The following is a 24,568-nucleotide window of genomic DNA, read 5'->3' as shown; positions in this document are numbered from 1 at the left end:
AGTTTTATTAGTTCAATGATTGTTGTATACATATATTCTTCTTGTACAGCTAAGGTCTGTACGTATGCAGAAAAAAAAGGTGAACGCATCCAAGCTTAACATTTCAACCTTTCAAATAGCAAATGTTTGAGAAAATTATTTGCTCTTTGTCCTCAGAAAATAATCTGTAAGTACGTCATATTCGGTTTATATATCGCTTAATATCCACACCACGTAAAGAATAATGCGACCGTCCCTGTCGTCACTTTGCGTCTTCTTCGTTCCTTGTTTTGCGGGTGCGCAATGTTTCATGAGACGAGGATTCGTGCTTATGCCCTAAGTGGAGATTAGTTTTTTACAGCCATAAATAACTATATGACAAGTTTCTCCGGAATAAACGGCCTAGTATGTCGGAGTGACCTACTCTCTCTCATCATCTAGAGACAATGCAGTTCAACCCGTAAGCAGGTGACAGTTGTTCAGGAGCAGGCAACAAATATGCGCCTTTCCACAGACATATCGTTTCAGTGCAGGCCATTTATAGCAACTCTTGGCCGCTAGGACTTCTTATCTCGCATAAGTGATGGCTTCTTCACGTAGACGAACGTTTTTTTATTGGTTCTACTTCCTTCTTCTTTGATCATTTACATACGTCATTTCCCTCTTGCGGACAGAAAATCAGGACTAGAACTGCATAGGTCTAATATCATTACCCATTTCTTCATATAGTATAACGCGACATCAGATGTAGCCTCAAGTGTGAATTCAGAAAACAGGAAATTAAATTAACGTGGCTATATAAAGTAAACCAATGACGCGCAGTGCAACGGCGTTAATGCTTAAGGCTTTTTGTTAATGTTTGAATGAAGCGGATAAAATTTATTTCCCAAGTAGATCAGATCTCAACGAAATGGGAACATTGCCAAGAAGAGAATACAATTTTTCTCCTTTTTGCATTCTGCTACACCGCATAACTATTGTATTCGTAGGAGAGTATATTTTTATCTTTCCAGTGCTTACCTGCGGCGTAGAAGCCTGGAGGCTAATGACAAGGTTTGAAATTAAAATTATGACAACGTAACAAGCTATGGAAAGGAGAGTAAGGGTAACAGCAAGGGGCCAACGCGCCCCGTACCCTTGAGGAGTTCCAAGTTGCGATTGTTGAGTTCCGATTGCTCAGTTCCTTCCGGAACTCGGCAGTAAAGGAGAACTCCCCTCACCTCTTCACCCCAGAATACAAACCTCGTCTCCGCTGCTTGCCATTGCTTCATCACTTTCTGGGGGAAAGTATACGGGTGGTTTTTGCGCAATGCCGAGCTGCCTATAGTTACGCAGCTAGCGGAGTTTCGAAGCTCGAAGCTGGGGAAAGAAAACCTCCCACTTTACTCGAACACAGTTCCGGCTGCAATCTTGAGGTAGTTACTTAGAGGTGCTGTTTGCAGATAAATTACTCGTCTTAAGTTTGTCCAAGTCGCTATTTGTTTTGTACACCATAACTTCACATAACACCATTACCATATCAAGCGGCAAGGCTTCTACAATATATCCGGCGGCACCGGGTCGACGATACTCACGATGTCGCATCTTCAATGCGCTCAAATACCTTCGATGCACTACGCTCAAAAGATAGGCTATGAGCCTGACTCTACCAGAAAACACTTTGAAAAAAAATAAACTGTTGCCGAAGGCACTGCACTGGTTGTCGTTGATGTGTGATAGCACCTGCGGGATCATCGCGGGCCGCTGTTTCTAACGCGGAACGTTCCTCCAACGGATTGTTAGCGTACTTTCGTTCTTGGTGCTTCAAAACACTCTCCAGCCGCCAAATGCTCAGGGGTGCATCTAGGTGCTGATTCTTGGCGGAATGCGCAAAACTGTTACTGCGGGCTGAGCCGCGCATGTTTCCGGTGTCCATACTGTCTTGCCCGTGACACACACCACGAGCCTTCCTATACTGATTCGTGGTTCCACGTCTCTGTAAGCAGGTGCGCAAAGCGATCGTTCACAACGGTCACGTCGAACTCGAAACACAGGCAGTCGCGGACGCCAGTCGTACCGACAAAAACGTTGGAGAAATGTTTTTCAAGCTATTTGTTGGCGCCCCCCCCCCCCCCCCCCCCCCCCCCCTATTTATCGGGTTTCCCGCTGCGCTATTCCCCCGCCCATGCAGGTCCCCGCTGGCACTGCGTCCGAGAGGCGTTGAATGGGAAGCTGCCAACACTGTGTACGCCTTTCGCGAGCCACCCGGTTACGTTTCGCCTGCACGCTAACGCAACTCACGTCGTTGCGGGTTCTCATTCGCAACGTCGCCGTCGTTTCGCCTCGGCACGCTTGCGTTCGAGAAATTCCACATCCGACGACGCCGCTTCCGCCTACGCGCCAGGCTTGCCTCGGCGGGCCGCCCGTTGTAAACGACCTTCGGAAAGGACGCTGAAATGCTTTCCACAAGCGCTTCTTCTTCTGGCGTGGTTTCGCTCTCCTCCGCCGCATTCCCAGCCTGCTGAAAGATACAGCACTAGCACGTGCCTGGTGTGAGGCCAGTGCACGTCCTAGACTCCCGGCTCTCAGCTGGTCGTATCCGACTGCCGCTATTTCGTTCTCGTCTTTTTTCAAGGATATGTGCTTGTGAATACCACCTGGGCCTTTACCGTCAGCAGTGGAGATCATGTCATTTATCTTTCTCCTTTTACTCTCCTCTTAATCCCCCTCGCTCTATCTCTCGTGTACGAGGAGGCTGTTGTCGGCTACGCGAAAGGGCCCGTAGTATGCCTAAAAAATTCCCGTCGAATTTGCAGCTGACGACTGCTTGCATGCACGAGCGAGGCAACAGCTTACTTCGTGCCAGATACACACGCCCTTTAGTTACTCCGCGAAAACGGACAGCTCAGTGTGTACGCAGCAGCAGTCATCATTGGAGGGCAAGGGCCTGGTAAAACGTCATAGACATTTTCTCTGTGCTAAAGCGAATGCTTGGGAGAAAAAGAAAAAGCGTGCGCATCGAATACTATTTTTGTGCTGCACGGAACAAGCAAGGTTTGTTTTGGTATATGGGGCTTAACGTCCCAAAGCGACTCAAGACTATGAGGGACGCCGTAGTGAAGGGCTCCGGAAATTTTGACCACCTGGAATTTTTTGAACGTGCACTGACATCGCACAGTACCACGGGCCTCTAGAATTTCGCCTCAATCGAAATTCGACCTCCGCGGCCGGGATAGAACCCGTGTCTTTCGGGTCAGCATCAGAGCGCCATAACCAACTGAGCCACCGCGGCGGCGGGAACAAGCAAGGATTACTTATCGAAAGCTATGTGGCCCCTATGAGCTCGAATGACTGATTCATCACGAGCTTCGTACATTGGACACTACTTGGGCTTTGGCACTGGCACACAAGTCACTGGTTGGCTAATTTCGCGATGGAACTGAAGGGGGTAAAGAATATTCTCGAACCATATAAGCTGGCTGGGTAAAGCGAATCACAGAAAGCAGGAACAGATTCATGATGCCGAGGGAAAATGTTTAGAGGAAGATGCGCTGTGAACTACATTGCGTCAGTTATAGCTGAGTCATTTGGGAAAGACGATAGGGTAATCGCCCCAAATGAGGGAGCAGCACAGGATAGCACAATAGAAAACAGCTTAGAACTGACCAATCTTAACTAGAAAAGGCCGAAGCAAATATTCCAAAATGCACGTCAGCAGGGATAGAATAAATTCCAATCAAGTTAATTAATGAACTTGGCCCCCAACAGGCAAGGAAGCGCTGATAAAAGCAGTGGAGGCAGTCATAACAAATAAGCAAATTCCGCACAGCTGGAAGCAGAATAAAATGATTTGATTTCTAAAGGGAAAGGCGATAAGACGAACATAAAATCCTTCCGACCAATTACGATAACATCAGTTATGTACAGGCTGGCGATGCAGGCGGTGAATTAAAAACTCAGTCATGGGTAGAAAGTAATAGAATACTCGGAGAACTTCAGAACGGGTTCAGAAGTGGTAGGCGCTTAGATGATAGTCTCTTCATGCTTACCCAGTGCATAGAAATAGCTAAGGCGGAAAGCAGACCTCTGTATTTAGCATTCCTGGGCATAAGTGGTGCATACGACAACGTGAAACAATGGAAACGCCTGTGCAACATATTAAAAGATGAAGGTATCGGTCATGAGGTAATTGATTTTCTACAGGAAATATATCGAGAAAAATAAAGTTGAAAGAACATGGGAAATAATTAGGAGTACGACAACTCTCGAGGTACACAAAGGATTAAGGCAAGGTTGTCTTCTATCACCGCTGATGTTCATGCTTTATGTGATAAGTATGGAAAGAAGGCTACAAGGAAGCAATATAGTCTATGATCTGTCGTACAGATTAGGCGAAAAGGTTGTTGAGCAACGACTACCGGGTTTAATGTATGCGGACGATATTGTACTGCTAGCAGATAGCCAGAAAGATTTGCAAACTCTGGTTAATTGCTGTGGAGATGAAGGAGACGCTCTAGGTTTCAGTTTTAGCGCAGCTAAGTCCGGTGTGATGATTTCCAATGATACAGCTGATCAGGAGCTTACAATACAAGGCCATGAAATACCCGAGTGGCCGAATACAAATATCTCGGTGTATGGGTAAACGAAGGGCAGATGTAGATGGAAAAGCACGAACAGTCTCTCGTAGCAAAAAGGCGAAGAGATGCCGGAATAATAAAACATAGCGCATTTAGGGGGGGGGGGGGGGGGTACAACAGGTATGAAGTACTGAGAAGTATTTGGAAAGGAATAATGGTGCCGGGGATTACTTTTGGGAATGCGGTTCTGTGCTTAAGGGCAGAAATTCAGTCGAGATTAGAATTAAATCAGAAAGCTGTTGGAAGATTAGCACTAGGTGCCCACGGGAAACCCACAACGAGGCAGTACAGGGGGATATGGGCTGGGCATCGTTCGAAGCACGGGAAGCTCAGAGTAAAACACTGTCGAAGAACGCCTGAGGAAATTGGACGATAACTGGCGGCAGCTAAGGTTTTTAAATACCTATACAGAAAGAGCGTTGACTCACAATGGCGGAAAGAACTAGGAAGCTAACCAGTAAGGTATGCCAGACACGAGGCCGGAGAAAGACAGAGCATTAAATGACAGGTTAAAAACGCGGAAGGTAAAAATTAGATAAACTCATTGGAAAAGAAGCATAGTGTAGAAGTATATCGATACTGGAAAAGGCAGATCTGGAAGGAAGCGTTTTATGATAACTCAAGAGGCAGAGCCCTCCTCTTTGAAGCTAGGTAACGATGTCATAGAACGCCGCAGCTATAAAAAGAAATTTAACGAAGAAGATGACAAATGTGCTGTATGCGCTAAATCTGTAGAACAATAGAACACCTCATACTAAAATGTGATGGTATCCATCCCGATGTCGGTGCTGGCACAGGTCACTCTTCCTGAGGTCCTAGGGTTTTAAAGGTAAAAAAAAGCAATGTAAATAAATCGGCGGTGGAAATTAGCAAAAAGCAATTGGAAGATTGGTGGCTGAAAAGCAGAGAGGTGACATAAGGTTAAAAGTTTAGGAAGACATATTTATAGAAAATGCAAATTTTAATACATACAACAAAGTTAAACAAAACTAAAGGCAAAAATCTGAGCATGGTGGCAACCGCACATCCATCCATCCATCCATCCATCCATCCATCCATCCATCCATCCATCCATCCATCCATCCATCCATCCATCCATCCATCCATCCATCCGTCATCCATCCATCCATCCATCCATCCATCCATCCATCCATCCATCCATCCATCCATCCATCCTCCGTCCGTCCGTCCGTCCGTCCGTCCGTCCGTCCGCGACAAAACTATTGCACTTAGTCGGCACTGCACATGCATAGGTGCACTTCACGCACACTAAAATTCCGCTCCACCTGTTTGCGATACACAGCAAAGATTAGGGTTTTGCGAGGAAAATAATAGAACACATACACTTTATGTACGCTTACACTCAGATGCCGAAAATTTTGCTTGCCGCAACGATTGCCCTTCCATCTTGCAGTCCCATGCAGTGGAGCTCAGCCTAGATCTTGCAACCGCTGTAGAAGACAACAGAGGGCGCTTCGTGTACTTGTGTGAAGGAGCGGGCCTTGCAGCACAGCTGGTTTCTGAGAGCGGTTTTTGTCTACGGGGCCTTCTGAGTGTTACTCTTGGCCTTACTACTGTGCTATGAAGCACGGGAATAGCCCAATTTAGCAGAGCTTGGCTCTTGCACCTGAAATTTGTGCCCCTGCCCCAGCGATCAGCCGTCCAGATAGCCCCGTATTAGCGGTAACTGTGTACTGAGTACGCTGGAGGAAACACTGTTAAACGCCAACAGCTCTGAAAGAGGCTGATTGATTTTGCATAATTAACTTCAGCAGTGCTCTGCTCTACGTAAAAAAGCAAAGGACACGCAGCAAAGAAACGTAGAAACAGCGCGAACAAGCAGAGCGCGAGAAATAAAAACGAAACGGTAAAATTCCGAAACAGCTTACTTCGGTTTCTGTAATTAACTTCAGAAGTGTGCTGCACAGTCGGCAGAGAGAGGGGACACTCAGAAGGGAAGCGTACAAACGTAACGAACATGCAAAGCTCGAATTTGAGCCTTTTTCGCGTCTTCACTAACCCTAATTTCTACTACTTGCGCTCTACCTTTTCATATCGTTGCGATTCGTTTGCCTTTTGCGTGTCGTGTCTTTCTATAAATGCATACTAGGTCCCTATTGACACGCACATAGGCTCGATTTGAGAGCGCTGAGGAAAGGCCGACTCGGCGCTTTTTCGTTGCTAGACCTAATTCACTACAAGAGTTACACCCGTGACTGAAGAGCACATGAGCTCGGCTGCTATGTCTGAATTCTCGACAAACGACTGTTTTTGCCCTTTTGTGCCGTACACTATGCACCATGCCAACGTATACTTACCTTCATAACACTTCCCCACACCCTCTCCTCTTGCACAGGCAAGAGCCCAGCTTCTAGAGCGCTGGTCTTAGGCTCCCCTCCTGGATTCCGCGTCGTATAGTCGTAGTCGTCGGCATAGCACGCCACCTGACAACCGTGGCAGGTATAGTAGCAGAGGGAAACGCCACCTGCCACAACGAGAGCGGAGGAAAATACGTGAAGAGCTGCGCTCAGATTTCGCGTTACCGACTATCGTAATCGTCTGTCAATTTTTCGACATGCCAAAGTGTGTCGCTAAAATAAAATCGCAACATTTTTCAATACGTCTGTAGCCGTGTCGACGCGAACGACTGGCACCGATTCGTCATTGTAACCTCCTTTCAAGCCACAGTGAAAATGGCGACGTAAGTGAAAGAATTCAGGTGGACAAAGTCGTGGGGACTTGAGGACAGGAGAATAGGCAGCTCACAGCAATCTCTAGCCTCTTTTTGTCCCGCTGTCTTAAGGCATTTATTTCGTAACACACAAAACTCCGCCCACGTATTACGTACTTAATCATTTGGATGAAATGTAATTGTTTTGTGCTCAACTTTAGCAGTTTATATTGTGCTTCAAAACGAAACTGACATTTTGCAGCTGCAGAAACAAAGGCTGTTCCGTGTCTCTACGAAACGCGGTTGCTATCAGGCTGCATCAACGGCTACAGGTAATGCAGGTGATCCAGCAAAAGCGTGCACTACGTACGGTTACTGCTCAGGACGCAGCCCAGTTGCGTGGCCAAACCAACTTCATCGCATATCTCGCAGTCTTCCCGTCGACAATGTGGGCTGCGAAGGTTCGCAAGCTCCGCAGTTTCGGAATGTCTGCAGCTTCAAGGAAAAAATTTGCTGCACGTGTGCTGAGAGGACGCATTCTGATCTAAAAGGAGAAGTTGGCGTGGTCGGAGATATACGCTGAACTAAGAGTTGGACTGTGCCGATAGTCGTTCAACTGAACCTCATTTACATTTGATGCAATGACTTCTGGGAGGAGGATTTCTCAACATCTGGTTTACTTGTAAAGCTCGTTCAGGAGACGTTCCCTCGAGTAAACGCAGATTGGGCTGAATGTTGCATGTTCTGCATGATCGCACAGATTGCGGTGAGTATAATCTGCTTGAATCTTTAGGTAGCAGATAGATTATTCACGCCCTGTCCAGTTGATAACGTCGATGCTCAGCGTAAAAAAAAAAAAAATGTCGCTTCAGTGGTAGCGGGCAGTAGAATGAAATTGCATGGAACCGCGAAATATTTCCGCGAGCCGCATGCGAGTTGCCTTCCTTGGAGCCACAGACACTTTCGGTGCCGGCGCAACGTTACAGCTCTCTGCAATGTGCTGTAGCTTTACCCCGTGAATTTATTGCATCGTATATATTGCACATACCTTTCGTCATGAAGTTATCATTAAAGTTCGATTGCGTAATTCCCATCGTAGACACTATAGTTCCGAATATTTTGTGTGGATGACAGTCGTGCTGACTACCATCACGAATCCTGTGCTTGGAGCGCCAACATATATAGCAAATGGCTACATGGTGGTACAACGGTGTGGGTATAATTTCTCAGCCAGGAATTTCGAAAACCTTCCATCGCTTTCGCCGTTCTATGTATCCGAGCATTCAAAACATTGCGTACAATACTTTATTTTAATATTAGTTCGCTCGTAAGCTTGACGGCGCCTCCACAATCAACTGAAAGCCATTTAATAAACCTTTCTTCAATTTTAATGGGGAATTGCAATGTGCCGCTGCCTGCGGTACTGCGTCGTTTTGCGGGTCCGCTTCTACAATAGGCCCCGAAAAATCATGGGCCATTTGCACTATCACGTACCACTTATCACCGCCTACTGTGTTTATAAAATGGTGGGTATTAAATTGCGGGTGCAAACTGCTACCGAAGTGAGCGATGGCCAAAGGGATGGCCAAATGTTTTACGCCTGTCAGTGCGCTACGCTTCTCTCCACCAGAGGGGACGCTGACTCGACAGTCCACGGTATTTGCGCGGTACGACCAACATGAAAGTGTATGAAACGAAGCTGATGTGTGTTTGTATGGGAAATTAATTTTACATCTCCTATTTTGTGGGAGCCATCAATGCCGCGCGGTGGCGTGAGTGGTGGATATAGTGGCATGATTAGAGGTTTTGCCCTTCATCGTTATTTTTTGTTTACGCTCCGCGTATCATGGCACTTCCCTCAGTTAAGTTCAAGAAGCTTTCGCCACTTATGCACGCACTCCGCACAGCGTCTCCGAAGGGTCCGCGACACATTTCGTGGTGCATCGGACCCTCCGCGGTGGCTCAGTGGCTTTGGCGTACGGCTGCTGAAACCCAGGTTACGCGTTCAATACCGGCCGCAGCTGCCGCATTTCGATGGATGCGAAATGGAAAAACTCAAATGTGCTGTGCGATAAAAGAGCACGTTACAGAAGTACAAGTGATCTAAATTAACCCAGAGCGCCCCACTATACGGCGTCCCTCGTAGACTATGCGTCGCTTTGGCACATAAAACCCAATTCACAATTCATGGTGCATCGATACGACGATCTACGGGAGCCGATAAGATGGCGGAATCCTGTGTCGGTGCCGATGAGGGCTGCGGTTTTAAAAGCTGAGAAACGTTACGTCAATGTCGGAGTCCAGAGCCTCTTGTAACCAAGCTTTCCAGCATAGATACTCTGCGTTGTAAACTTTCTGCTCGCCATCGCGCCGATTTTTCACGGATACAGAAAACTGTCGCGGTATTCTCTATTTACCACGCGACAAAAACGAGACAAAGCTGCGCAGTTTCCATATGTTGGTAATATGTTTAGGAGAATCCCACAAGGTGAAGTAGATTTCTATTAAGGGAGTAATTATTCACTGGGATTCACCCAAGCGCAACCATACGGCTACAATGGAAAGCTATAGAGCTTTCTCAGAAACTACTGAAAAGCTTTTTCTGAGAAAGACTACTGAGCAATATATTTTCTGAGAAAGCTGTATAGCTTTACTTTGTAGCCGTATGGCTGCGCTTGGGTGGATGCCAATGAGTAATTACTCCCTTAATAATTTCCGTATGTATGGTTGTTCAGCAAATGGTCTCACGTGGCTCATGACACCATTCTTATATTCTCTCTCCCCTCCTTGTCGGCAAGTGACGGAGTGTGCGTGTAGTAGAATGCCCACTGTGCTTGCCTATAATCCTACAGATTTTCTTGAAATAGAGTATACCATGCAGCATACAGAAGTGTTGCTCGCGGGTTGCTTGAGAGGGAACCGAAAGAGGATTGTCGGCGTACGGAGCAATGACTACCTTGCAATGCAAGAGCTGCCAGTTGCACTGAGTGTATGCTTAATTCAACTTGTGCGCTACAATCCATGAAGAACGATGCAACTACCTATATCTTCTGCAGAAGCACTATAGAACTGAACCAAAATTTACTGGCAGGTATAATTACCAAGTATTTGTCTCTAAAAACGTGCTGCATGCTGCCATGAATGGCACATCTGTACACCCCAAAGGCATTGCTGAAGGCGATGCTCACTACTGGCTTTTAAAAGTATAATGTTCGCCCTAAAGAGATTAAGTCCGCGTGTTTTTAGCAGACGACAGGGAAAAAAAATTGCGCTGCAGGTTTCCGGGCCAATCGCAGCGCCTAACTGAACACAGCCTGATGAGCGGCAGAAGAAGCACAAAAAGCGCTATCGGTACGCCACCTTCCCGCGAATGTTCGAGACACGCGCGTCCGCGTTTCGCCGCAGCCATACGTATACTGCAGTAAACAGCTTTCCTGTGTGTGACCAGGCCGCACCAGCAAGAGAAGCGCCATGAGTTGGCGCTCATAGTTAGGAATGTGGTCCCGATTTTGTGGCGACCCAAACGACTCTTCGATGTAATGTTTGCACTAAACAATCACAACGACGCCTGGGCAACGCAAGTTCCCTATTCGAAGCCAAGAAGAGAGAGAGAAACAGAAGAACGGAAAGGCAGGGATGTTTTCGAGCGCCGTGTCGAAAATTCTTCCCGCCAAAATTTATAACGGCGTACGTGAAAGCTGGAACATCGATAAGTGCTGTATTTGTGTAGGCCATTTAGCCGCAAGCCGCTAGCCGCTTGTCCAAACACTTGTTAGGCATTAGTTTGGCCGCTAGTTTAGCTGCAAGTTTGGCCGCAAGATTGTTAATACGTTCACCTGCTTGTACAATTATGCTCTGAATGTTCAATAGAAGATCAGGAAGGATCCATAGTACCGTTATAAGGGATCTGATATTTAAGCCAGTTGACATGACTGCGCACGCGCAAAAGGAGGGAAACTTTATGGAAAGGAAGGGCTATGAGGAGAATTGTATGAAACAAGGAAACAGAAATAAACAAATATGGAAACTGTGCATGTTGCTTTTGGCTGCGAGAGCTAAAGGATACTGAATTATTTTTGATAACGGCGACCATCTCAGCCTGATGTCTTTGTAAAGAGGACGGTGCCACCGAGGTAAGCTAATAGAAGTCTAGAGCCAGGCGTTAAGCAAACATAGAAAGCCATTAAGGCTGCCTTTGTCATTCTTTGGCTGCTCACTATTTCGCTGTGAGGCCCTGAAATTATCCGCTTGAGCTGGAAGCATTTGTTGCAGCGCCGGTCAGGAGATGAAATCCTCGTTATGTGCGCTCCCAAAAATCAGAAAACTGTGTAAAAAGGGGAAGCAAATTCGTTTAATATTCTTAATAGTCCAAGATTTTTGTAACGTCAGCGACAAAATATTTATCACCCTTCTCAGTATGAGATTTCCGAGTTGTAAAACTCAAAACGAAAAAATAGTGAATTTGTTTAGTCATACATTTTTGTTTTAGCTATATCTTCGCCATCTTTTCCATTTCTGTCTGGCAGAGAGCTTTCCTATGTCCTAATAGAGATTTTTCTTTTTTATGCCTGGAACCACCGGAATGTTATTTTTCTTGTATCTGTGTGAATATTAATAAAAAGAAGAAATTTACAGCTTGGATGAAATTGCAAAGGATATCAAGTAATTTTCTGCTCGAACTATTTTCAAGTAGGGCCAAGTGTTTAATGATCGGTAATATGGAACAGGGGAATCTGGGAGAGTGCACTTTAACAAGGTGTACAAAAAAGCGACATTGCCAAAAGATCTTCGAATAACCTCAGAAAGTAATGCGTGTTGGGATGGGAGGTTAGTATAGTTGTACTGATATTTACAAGAACAATAGCCAATATGTGAGTGACACTGCTTGTCTTGTTTTCTTTAAATGATAGCTATGCACACGTTACAACCAACAGTAATAAAATACAGTCCATGGTAGAGACAGGACAAGAAGACGGAATTCTTGACAACAGAAAAGTGAACAAACATTGAGGCGGGTGAGTGGGGGGAGCCACAGTGTGCGCGGCCAACTTCGACAAGATGACTTCTATTCGTCGTAAAACAGTCCCGTCATCGCTACCCACACGGATGGTTCCTTTGCAAAACAAATGGAGTGAGATAATGCTATAGATGTAAGTGTTCCTTGCTTTCGTGCTTAACCTACCCATACTTGAGGCGTAAAACAAGCGTGGAGAAGCGCACGTCGGTGTTCCGAATTGGCGCGAAAAGCAATTGAGGCGCATGAATAGTGGAAACTGAATTTAAGTCGAGACCTTATTGAACTGAAACCAAACCTGTTACACAATGTCTCCGAACGTATAAAATACGCACTAGTAACTGGGCACAAATAAAAAAACCATAAGCGCCCCAGTGATTCATACTGAACCCGCTAATTCTTCAACAATGGTTTGGAACATCCTGTTCGTTTCCTATCCTTTTCTAGATGTGACTGACAAGGTAGTCAGTCCTGATACTAACCAATACACATGCCTTAACGTAAGCTTGAAATTGCTGCATTAGGCTATCTTTGTGGTGTTAAATTCGAACGCTGATATTGTGACAGTGAAAAGTTTACGAAACAAGTGCGCATAAAAGTTGTCACAATAACTGCAAAGTTTTCTAGTGAACAAATATATTACTTCAATGGCACAGCTTCGGTGAAGAAAAGGATGTTGTGACATATATTGCTACTGGAGATTGGAATGAAAGCAAGAAGTTGAGCCTCGAATCGAAAGGTGCTGCAAATAGATGTACTCAAAGTTGAATTGCGAACTTAAGATACCAGCTAGGCTTTCACAGCGTCGAAGTCATTGTTCCCTGCAGTCGGCGAGCGTTCGCTTAGTTTAATTTGTAAGCAGAGCCGAGAACAGTCCCCGCAGAAATAAATGGGGTCGAATCCTTTTATAATTACTATGCGTGATATGAGTAGCGTGGTTCCGCAGATTGTTGGCGTCGCACACATACATAATCACACTAGGCGTCATGCCCGCGCCCTTCGAAGCAGCATAAAGCTTTTATTTTTTTTTCAGGTTTTTTTTTCATACCATCTGTATGTTGGCTTTGCTGAGAAGCTTTATCCTTTTATATCACATTGTGACATGACTAACCTAAAAACTCAGTGACTGCTATTTTAGTGTCAGTACAAAATTTTCTTCCCTGCTCTACCAAGTTCCAATCTTTTTAAAGAATTCTGCCTTTTTATTACCTTCATCGCTTCCAGCAGGAGCTTCCGCCCTACCATTCTCTTCCCGTACGCAGAGTAGTGTGACGGCAACGTCAAGCACGCCTCAAAAGAAAAATATTTGATACAGAGTTTCCTATCTCTATGAAGTTGTTAGCATAAACGGCTAGAAAGATGAGAAAAAAAGCTCGCGCATATGTTTTCCTTCGCGGCAGTTTCGCTTATTTATGTTCCAAAGTCGGTCACCACGGACGCGATCGAATGTTTTTCAAACGACTAAGAGGACGGCGCCAGCTTGAGTACCGATGCCGGGCCAGGCAACGAGAAAATCGTTTGCGAAGGAAGCCATTTCGGGATGACCGATGTCGGCGTAATTTGCGTCGTGTGTTTCTGTTTCCACTCTAAACTAGTATTCAGTTCGACTCGAATAAGCAGATATTTTGCTCACCTGAAAGTCAGCCAAAGATTATGCCTTTGTGCCACGGATCGAACAGTTCAACGTACCATCCATTTTGGGTTGCACCACAGACAGCGAAGCGAGATGCTGTCGCCGGCCTAAACAAACTTAAGTCAATCGTGACGCTGACTTCGTCTTCTCTAAACTTTATATGGGACTGCATACACTGCAATTAAATTCACTGTACTCCGCCGGAAACAAGAAATGTGCTATATCGCTCTTCATGAGGTTTTTGTGGTGTTTCAAGGATTTTCGGTTGCCTATTTTCCTAGTATAAATATATTTTGTAGGTTCTTTTAGCAAATGACAAATCCCATTAAAGAAAGCTGAGAAAACATCACGCAGCTTGCTATGTGCGCTGGAGGAGAGGGCCCGAGGGACAAAAATATAACAAAAATGAAGGAAGCAAGACAGCAACACAAGAAGGGAAGGAAGAGTGAGAAGAATAAAAGGAGGAACAGAGTAAATGAAGACAAAAAAGACATGCATCGCATGCAACGTGGTCCCACACAGAACCACTGCTCCCATTCAGCGGCGTTCAGGCAGGCTGGCGCAGTAAAGGGAGCGCCGCAGATGGTTCACTGCCCTGTGACCCGACGCGCGGAGAGAACGACGTCCAAAGGACAGTGACTGGTCGTCCAGATGTACATTGCGATGTCTAGCGACTCTCTTCAGGGCACTGTGCAAGCGACAGGGGCAGAGACGGTGCGCAATGGCCTCTTTGCATATGCAGTCGCTTCAAAAACCACGGTCGGCGATCCGAGGAGGAAAGAAGAGGCTTTCGAGAGAGGTCATTTTCGAGCCATATTCTGCACAGGAGAGGTTCTCCTCGCGTATGGACGGGGCGGATTGGGTCGATGCCGGACACAGTGGTCCAGAACTTGACCCGGCCTGCGTTTAAACTGAATGCGTCGTAATCGATATAATGCAATTTTTTTACTAGCATGCGAAACAGGTCCGTAGCAGACACCTGACAGGAGTCGACCTAAACTTGCCGAGGAAGCACCGGCGCTGCTGTCCAGTGCAGCTAGTGCTAACGCTAATTTAAACCTCCCATAATTCCACAGCGCCACGGATGACAATAGTACAGACAGGAGGGCAGAGAGAACGGCACAGGTGGCGATTCGCACATCGTGCGGAGCGGTCGTCCTTTGTTGGAGATGCACACACTCGCTGCCCCCCCCCCCCCCCCCCCCCCCCCCCCCCCCCACGGTATCCGCGGTCACCGCGGGCATCGCCGAGGGTAGACTCGCCTCCCTTCCGGAATTTCAACCAGAGGGCGACTTAATAGCACAATTTCAGCACCAGTCCGAGCTTCCTGTCACGCCTATAGTCTTGTAACCTTACTTTCGCGAACGTAAACATTCGAAAAGCCGAAAATATAGACATTACTACAACACATGCGACAGCCATATTTTGAAAACTTGGTTGAGAGTCCGGAAACAACAGGCTTCAAGGGCCTTGAAAGGCAGTAGTACTGAACAAAGCACGAAGAAAGACAACGAGTAGAAGTGCTTTGTCCCGTCATCTTCGCGTTTTGTCCGGTACTGGCGCCGTCCAACCGAGATTAACTTGGACAGGCAAACGCAAAAGCGAGTCCTATTAACACGAGAACCGCAGCGGTGACCACGTGGCTGAGCATGCGCTTCGCATGCGGGAGGTGCGGGGTCTTTGGCCGTAGATGCCCTTGCGCCATAAGCTTCTATAATAATCATCATCATCATTAACACGCGTATATGTCATTTGTATTCCTCGAAACTATAAGGTGGATGGCTCTGAAGGAGTGCCACGACAGCTGGTTAGTGGTCAGCTATGCGTGTTAAAGTCTGGAGGGCTCTACGTAGCTGTCGTGCAATGGGGAATGCGCGCTCGTTAATAATCGACGCATGCCGTGTTTGGCATACAACTTCACAATCTAAACTCATTTTTCGAGTCTCTCAGAATTTTTGTCGAGGCTTGAAAGGAGAAATGAATCTCGCATATAAAATATCCCTTATTTTAGGCGCCGAATTTTCATACTGAAAACACTAAACACGAGTTTGTAACTGGAAGGAGCAGCGCGTACGTGTGAGAGCCGTAGCGCTCTGCGTGTTACACCCCGGGAAAATTATTTGTTTGTCGCTCTCGCAGAATTCTCACGTACGTGCTAGCTGTCTGGCGAGGGATGATCAAAGACCACGCTCGGCCCCGGAGACGTGCATTCTGCGCTGTCGCCTTCTACAAACAGCATATATTTCAGTGCCTTGCAGGGGAACGCACGCACGCGCGCGCGCGAGTGCACCGCGCTCCACCCGACGCCCATGCGAAGCAGCGGGCGGCCACAACAACTCAAAAGCGAGCCACCCGAAGAGAAGTTTGCGGGCGCGTTTTCGCCGATTTCGATTTCTGTGCAAATGCGGCTGGCGAAAACATCCTCTGTTCCCCTGCCTGCTCCTCTCCTGCTGCTGGTGTGCGACTCACCGGCGCTGCAGAATATCAAATGCATCTTAGGCGGGGCCACCGACCCGTGGCGAACATTTTATGCGCTCAAAGGCGCGGCGTGAAGCGTGCCACCGCGCACTGCCGCTGCGCATTTGGCAAAGTGAATCGGCGCGACCGACCCCGGCACTTGTAGCGCGAACTGAAGAAATTTCCTCGGCTCAAGGTATCTTTTGCTGTAGCTCGTATCGGGCGCCCTCGACTTGTTAGCGAAAAAGCTTTCTGCTCTCACGGTTGCGAGAGATGTTTTTCTTTTTTTTGTCATTCGGCCTTAGCCCGCGCCTACGGAGATGAGAAGAACCTAAGGCGTCGGCTGGAGAACATGTGGAGGAAAAAAAAAGCTTCCGCGGTAGACTTTAATGCGCTGCGAAATTGCAGGTCGTTCTCAGGCACTCAAAACGGAGTCATGAGAAACAGGAACAAGGGAGGCCGAATTTTGTGCCAGGTTATGCTCGCACAACACTGTTGTCTAGCATTCATTTTAGTTTTGGCTCATTTGTGAACCGTTTGTACCATTGCCGTGCAATATATCTGCCCGATGTGCTCGACATGGAACGTGTAAGTAATGCTAAGAACATCAGTGCGGCGACACGCAGGATGGGTGGCCCATCTTTCAAATTATAATGATGTAGCTCTTCGCTAGTTTAGCTGGTTTAAAACTCAGAGCTGTTTTCACTCTGGAGTCTGTGAAGAATGAGCAAAACGCGTACAGAAGTGAAATTGCCATCAAATGCATAGGCGAATACTTAGGTACCTTGAGAAAAGAGCTCACTGTAGGCTGACGCACAAGTCTCATGTGATAGGGCGGTATTTCGCAAAATTTTTTTGACGAACATCATTGTAGTTTTTGGCATTAGTCAGTTGAGCTGTAGATAAAAAAGCAGGTGGAAAACTATGCTTGCAAACCCTCCGGCCTTAATTCACAGACCGTAGCGACCGTCGGGCAGGAACGAAAAAAAGAATTGATTTGGAGGCTTCGGGGGCGGGGGGTCATGACAGTTTATGGATTCTTTCACAGGTAATAAACTAGAAGTAAAACATATATGGCTATGCAAGTGTCCTGGCAAAAGTGCTTCTGGTATGCGAAGAAAGGACACTCAAAAGAAAGTAATCTGCGCTTAACCTTTCTTTTGCGTTGCGGCACGCCTCTTTCAGCCTAAGGGTATAACTGGTGTTGGCGATCACAAGTAAAAGTAGGCTTTTGATTCCGCATTTTCACCCTTCCAGTTCTGGAGAGGCTGTATTTTATTTTGTCAAGATTGCGCATGCATTTGCTACAGATGTGTTGGGGTAATTACTGAAAGTATCTGTGTTTCAGCATAACTCCTTTTTTACTGTTTATAAGTGCTTTCTGATAGCATGTTCAGAGTTTTTGATCGTTGCACATGTGTTGATGTCGGTTCTTTGCATCTTTTCTTTCCGCATGTGTTACGCTCACTTTTGAAGTTATTTTGGTTTAGAAAATTCCTCCACTGATTTCTCTGCTAATGCGCAAGCAGTTTGGATAGTACTGAAAGAACGGCTTGCTGGGCAAGTTGGTAACTGTGCATCTTTGGCAAGGCAGAAAGACCCGTCTTTCTGCCTTGTGTTGTGTCTGTTCTCGCGCCTGTAACCAAAGATGGATAGTACTGAATTTGTTAGACAGAAATGAATGCCCATGAACTGTTTTTATTATTGTCTCTTTCCAGTTTGCTTTGATTTCGTGAACAATTTCATGGTAATGACCAATCGGCTTCTATCTATTAGTCCCCCTCCCACCCCGAATGTTCGAAGGAATCATGTGACCTTAAAAGCATCGTTCCGCAACGCCAAGGGCTATAAACTAAAATGCGCAGGCAATATAAGTGGAATTTAAATAACTCGTGGTGGGCGGAATTATTTTGGTGCCGTCTACTACGGCGTTTCTCATTGTCCCATGTGCAGTTTCAGGACCCTAAACCTCGCTTACGATTTGTTCTGCAGTTGAAGTTAGCGTTTCATCTTCACGCCTTTTTATTTGTTTATCTCGCCACGCGCACGAAAAAGGCGCGAGTTGTTCATTCTCTAAGCAATTCAAGTTCAGTTGCCTAAAAAATGTGTTAAAAATGCTAAACAGCAGCTTTTGCAGTGCGCGGTTGGCCTAGGCTTCTCTTCAGTTGTGCTGAGTTCTGCAGCCCACTAGAGCGTCACGCGGCTTTCTTACCTTCTCTTTCTTTCCTCCCCGCTCTCTGTTACAGACAAGCCGAAGGTGCACCTCACTCTAGGCAGCCATCCGCGCCAGTGGAACATTGTGGAAGGGCACGACCTCTACTTGGAGTGCCGAGTCGACGCCAACCCGAGCATTGGGGACGTTGCATGGCGGCTCGACGGGAGGGACCTCTCTCCTGGTCGACACGTTATCATGAGCAACCAGTCGCTGGTGTTGCAGCGAGTCCACCGTGACAGCTCCGGATCCTACACTTGCGTCGCTTCCAACAGGATCGGCGAAACGGAAAGCCAGCCCCTCAAGATCACCGTCAAGCGTAAGTGACCTCTCCGCAAATGTGGTGGAAGTCGAGCCCTAAATGAGAGTATCCCACACCCTATCGCCAGCGGAGCGCACATAACGGGAACACGTACTGAGCGGCCTCCCGCTTCTTACGCTGATGCACATCGATTTTTTGCAGTTCCCGCAGGGTGCACATGCAGAGTGTTACTAGAAGCGCGCCATGCGTTTTCAGGTCATGTGCCCGGACGGCTGCGCATTCCATTATGTTTTACCCCATTGTAGCGCTGCATATATTGGGGCATACGAAGGCAGTCAAAACACTGAAACCAAGGAAGCCATAAGGGAATGCTTGTATGAATATTTAAATTTGTGGATTTCCTTAAGAAAGAAGAAACATATTTAAAAAAATAGAAACATTCATCTATGCTCTCTTCGGTTTCAGTGATTTGGCTTTCTTCATATGTGTGTTGTAACGATCGAGCCCCTCAATTCCCTCTCCTTGTCTGCTAAATTGAACATATTTGTGATACAGGTGCCCCATGGTGGCCTTGTGTGAATTTATTGAGGGGCCATTAAAGCTGTCAACAACTGCGGCCTTGTAGGTAAAACCACAATAATAATCCTACACCACTCGACAAACACCATGGAAAATGTTCTGTCGTCACAACACCTTTTGTGTGATACTTATTCCCACGAACGTGTAGTAGCCCCAGAAATTTTTCTAGTAACAATACAATCTTGTCTAGTTATTACAGAAAAGTACCACAGAACTGCAGACTGCAGTATATATGGTACTATAAAAAAAAAAACTACAGTAGTACAGTAAAAACTACAAAACAACAAAAATGTGCCGTACTATAAAACGGCAAAACATTCTGTGATATTTTCGACACGGCTGTGTCGTTTTTTTTTTCTTTTACCGGGATCTATACCTTTATTGCGCCGAGTTTTGCGTGAAACCATTTATCGCTTATATTTTCTCCGGCCTCGTGCCGGATCGCCAGTGTTATAGAGCGCATAGGGTGAAGGAAATAGAAATCAAGAAAAATAATGATGCCATACCGGCCCTATATACTTTGACAGACACCTGTTAATCATAATTTTATTGTCACAAACAAAAGCAGTTGACAGCTTCCCATAAGTACGCGTGCATATGAAAGTGTTGCTTCGGGCTGCAAAGAGTGCAACGTTCACGACATGCCGCTTTTTTCTGTCAACTCTCATTGTTACATGGAGTAGAAAACTCCATTATGCATTCTGGAAGCTTCATACGAAAGAGAAACACATAAGAGCAGAAGTACGCGGGACAAGCGCTGACTTTCATCTGATTATTTCCTGCCCTCTATTTAATACTTAGCGCTCTTTAAGGGAAGCAAATAGAAAACGATGAAAATTGGGCTTGTCCAGTGTCCTGCTTCTCTAACGTGTTTATCTTTCATATGCGCTATAATGCTTCCTGACACTACGAACCACCTAGCCCGTCGGCAAGGTGTGTTAGCCATCCCTTGCATGCATTATTCGTCAAGCGCCGAGTTGGCGGGGTGGTGGGGAGGAGATTCTGCCTCGCGCGCGGTGATATGAAGTTGCACAGCTACACCCTCGTTCACTCGAAATCTGCATATACGATTTTATAATCCGGCAGTGTTTTTACATCACTAAGAGCCCTATTTTTGCCACGGGCTTTGGAGTGCCCGTTAATTTACCGTGGAAATATGCACTGCGGGCCCGTCGGGGAAACGACCTTTGGCTGTTAATTCTTTTGACCGACGGCTGTTCCTTCAACGCGCCGACATCCTTCCTCGCCGAATGTGAGCCTAGAATTGGATTGCTTTCAAAGCATAGAAGCGGGAACAAAGGCATGGAAGCAAAGTCAGAGTAAGCAGTGCAAGCACCGCTGGGAACAGCTGGGCCTGCCGTTCATTCCATTAAAGCTTCTATTAACGGATGCAGACTTTCGCAGCCTTCGCTCAAAGTACAGTAGAGATAAGAGTGTCATAGCCTTTGATGAAGGCTACAGTGTCTAGACGCATTTAAATGGTGGCAGCTGTCCGACTGGTTTCGAGCAAGTACGCCCACGTAGTGACGTTTTCGACAGTGCTGTGGGTTCCTGTGAGCTTAGTTTCTGGAACTCAACTTAGGACAAAACAAAGTCTGGAAAAACTTATCGAACCCTGTCGTCAGCGCAGTGTTGTCATTTTTCAAAGCCTGCCGGGTCAGTGCGGCATCCTTGGTGGTAATGACCACGCCAACAAAGCTGCCTGGTTCATCCGCCAAATTTTAAAGAAAACGAAACGCTTTGCAAGGGGGAAACGAGCTCCATCTCGTTAGCAGTCCTGCTTCGAAGTCACCGCCGATACTTGTACACTTCCTAATGAGCTAATTAGTTGAGACAAATGAAGCGAGTTTTCAACTATTCAGCACAGACCTTACGTTGTGCTTAGAAACTTGAGCTGCAAAGACATGTCCCAATGTTTGCAGCAGGCTATCGCTCCTATGGTTTCTTTTTCTGCACAGAATAAAAAAAACCGCCAAGTATATGTGACTGCAAGCTTGCCCACCCTATTACTAGCACTGCTCTCAGACACTTAGAGAATGAGCGAAACCTCCTTACGGCCTTACCAAACGACCCCGTTAAAGAGCCGTGGCGCCTATGTAGGCAGGAGTGTTGTGCCCTATTATAGCCATCGGTTTTGTGTGACGCTGCAAGTCGATGCCTGGAGACGTTTCGTAATAGTGCTAAGCAACACGCGGAACTCAATCTGTCAGGAGCCGTCGCAGGCACTTTCAATTTGCAGCGCCACGTGACACCAGCCGGCGGCACACCCTCGCCTCTTTAGCAACCGGCCTGTCGTTGGAATGGCGGCCATCGGGGCAGGCCTGGAGCAGCCTACGCTCTTTCGAGACGTGTTCGAGAGGAGTGCATTGTAAATGCAGCAGCGCGGCGAAGTGGCCTGTTTAGGCCTTTTTCAATTCAACGTTTCATGGGGTCACCTGCGTCTGCTCAAAGCACGGGATACGTTAGATGCTGCCCACTCGAGCTCTACTCGCTTGCGTGAATTGTGAATTCGGAAATAAACGCTGGGCCCAAAGCTCCTTCATGAACATGCTACTCTTCACGCTATTTCAAACCTGGTGTAATAAATTTCAGACTTCTTTGATGCGCTGGCAAATAGAAAAGATTGCGCGGGCGAGTATCGCCTCGAGGTATATCATTGACGCACGGATATGTAAAACAAGGTGTGTTTATGTCCCTTTCAAAGTAGTTTAAAAGAAATCGCGATCATTAGAGCATTACACCTTGTCAGTAACTGATCAGAAATTGTGAATAAGTGTATAGTTTGTCTTAATAAGATTCCGCGTAGCATCTACCAAAATGCCAGGCTTATAGCCAAAAGACAGGGTGAAAACACGCTTTTATGCAAGCTTTTAGCTCAAGCGGGTTTCATCCGGGAAATGTGACCTATACTGAAATTTTTATTACGAAATTAGAAGTGGAAAAAAAGGCACCCGACGCGCGTACTATATCGGGCTTTATTGCAATAAATAGAGATTAAATGAAGAAAAAGGTGAAGAAGAATTTAGAGGGACATTTTTTCTAAAATAAATACAAGACAAGGTTCCTGTTTTGTAGCGAAAAACACCCTGCCTATTCATATTGGAGAAATTATTTTTTTAAGTTTCGAGGCCACAGCTTTGACCTACAGTTATCCAAAAAGTTGACAGGTGGTGACTGCCGCGATCCGACGAAAATGCATCGCATTAGACTTTCATTCCCTTTGCATGACACAATACATCACAAAAATTTCTTCACATCTCCCTTTATTACAGACTTAGTCTTCTTTGCACATTTTTACACTTGCGTGCGTCTACGTGTTTTCTCCTTGTTCACGTGTGTACTTGACTCCCTTGGACACTTGGTCTTCTACCTCATGTCTGATCTCCAGCATCCATCGACACTCGGTTCAGGTAGTGGCTTGTCGTGCAACGTTACGATCATGGCTTTGTGATCGGAGAAGTAATCCTTTGGAGTGCGATCCCACGAAAGCAGAATCTTCCGTTTGTCGATGATGCGCTCTCCGAAGGCGTTACTGTCGGCTTGCCGGACTCGCTGTACGTCTTCGACGCTTTGTACGCCGCCCGCTGAAGGCCCCGCTTTCATGAGACCCACTCACAAACAGCGCGCAGCGCCGTTAAGCCTTCAACGGAGGCTTGCACAGAACCACTTCAACAAAAAGTGGCATCCGGCATGCACACGCCGCTCTGATATATATCCGGTCCTCTACTTAGCTCCCTTCCTTCCTCAACCTCCACCTTCCACGGTGGAGGGTTATGAAGGTGGAAGGTGGTCATTCCTCCGCCCACGTCAGAACCTCCTCCGTCCGAGATAGCCACCTCCTGTGTTCTTCCTGTGAAAGCCACCTTCCGGCCTCACCCACCTCTCTCCCACGAGTGCCGAGGACATTTTCCTCTCTCCACTTTGCCACCTGCCAACCGCCGCACGTGGTTTTCGGATTCTTCAGAGTACACCGCCGACGAACACTTTTCCTCCATATGGGTATTAAAGCTCTGCAATATAAGGTCGCGCGTAGGCGGCCTAAGGTCATTGAGAATAGACAGAGCGCAAGACGAGACAAAAACAAAATTCACGACAGGAAGTAAAAAAAGTTAGAAAGCAAAAAAAAATTTTTTAATCAATACTGTAGCCCCATTTTCGTAGCCAAGGCTGGAGTGGTACAAGCAGACATTGTTGTACATCATTATGCAGCAAAGCAAAGAAAGTAACGAGCACAAAATTAACTAGAACAAACGTACTACGTTTTGTTTTTAAAGTAGCTGCACAATGAGCATAAACGCAGTACGTTGCTAATATACGGCAGCAGATAAGACTCTTGATTAGTCAAGCAGGGATTGTCATTCAATAACCTATTCTATTCGGTTATCGTGTTGGGATTAAGAACATTTGGCCTCTATTCTACAAGCCATGTATTTCGCGCGCATTTGATCCTCTGCCAATGATCACTCAGATGTACCCGCGGCTTTCAAGCGTCAGTGGAAAGCGGCCATTGGGTGGTTGGTGACCGGACCTCACCATTGGCTGCATCCAATCGCAGCCAATGGAGCCAGTGGTCAGGTCCTGTTGCCTGCTGTTGACAGAGCGCTGCGATGCACCACACCCTTGGCTGCATATCGCGGCCAATGGCATCCAGTGGTGAGTTCCGGTCGCCAACCACTTAATGGCCGGGTCGCTTCCCGCAGACGCTTCAAAGCCAAGAGTATATCCGAGTGACCAACGACAGAGGATCAAATGACCGCGAAATAGACCATGAAAAATGGACAGCTTATAGAATAAGGGCCCTGGTAAGATTTTATTCCGCGCTGAGGCACCAAGATTGTTGCGATGTGTTTTCTGCGTGTTGAATGGGATGTGTTGTAGTGCTGACAGGTACCAAATCTAATTTTTGTCCGATTTCTGATGATACTGTGCAACAGCTTTAATCGATGCAGCTTGTGGTAAGATTCAAGGCTTTGGAGCTCACATCATCTCGCTAGAATAATGATCTAAACGTATCTTCTATGTGCGTTAGAAATAAATCGCAGTGCTCTCTTTTGTACCCCTTCAACACGTTTATATCTACTTAGGCGTTGGCGATCACTCCAACGACATAACCAAACTCCAGCAATGGTCATAATAGTGGAGTGT

General features: G+C 46.5%; 1 protein-coding gene across 1 annotated transcript in view; it reads left to right on the top strand.

The window, feature by feature from the left end:
- LOC144114534 (hemicentin-2-like) overlaps positions 1–24,568 on the top strand; it is a 691,994-nt gene that overhangs the window by 647,658 nt on the left and 19,768 nt on the right. The window contains exon 7 of the mRNA XM_077648339.1: positions 18,617–18,901. Within this exon, the coding sequence (XP_077504465.1) occupies positions 18,617–18,901 (285 nt within the window). The remainder of the gene's footprint in view (positions 1–18,616; positions 18,902–24,568) is intronic.

The sequence above is a fragment of the Amblyomma americanum genome, chromosome 1, assembly GCF_052857255.1.
Source record: "Amblyomma americanum isolate KBUSLIRL-KWMA chromosome 1, ASM5285725v1, whole genome shotgun sequence".
NCBI classification, from domain to species: domain Eukaryota; kingdom Metazoa; phylum Arthropoda; class Arachnida; order Ixodida; family Ixodidae; genus Amblyomma; species Amblyomma americanum.
This window is presented reverse-complemented; position numbering and strand designations above follow the sequence as displayed.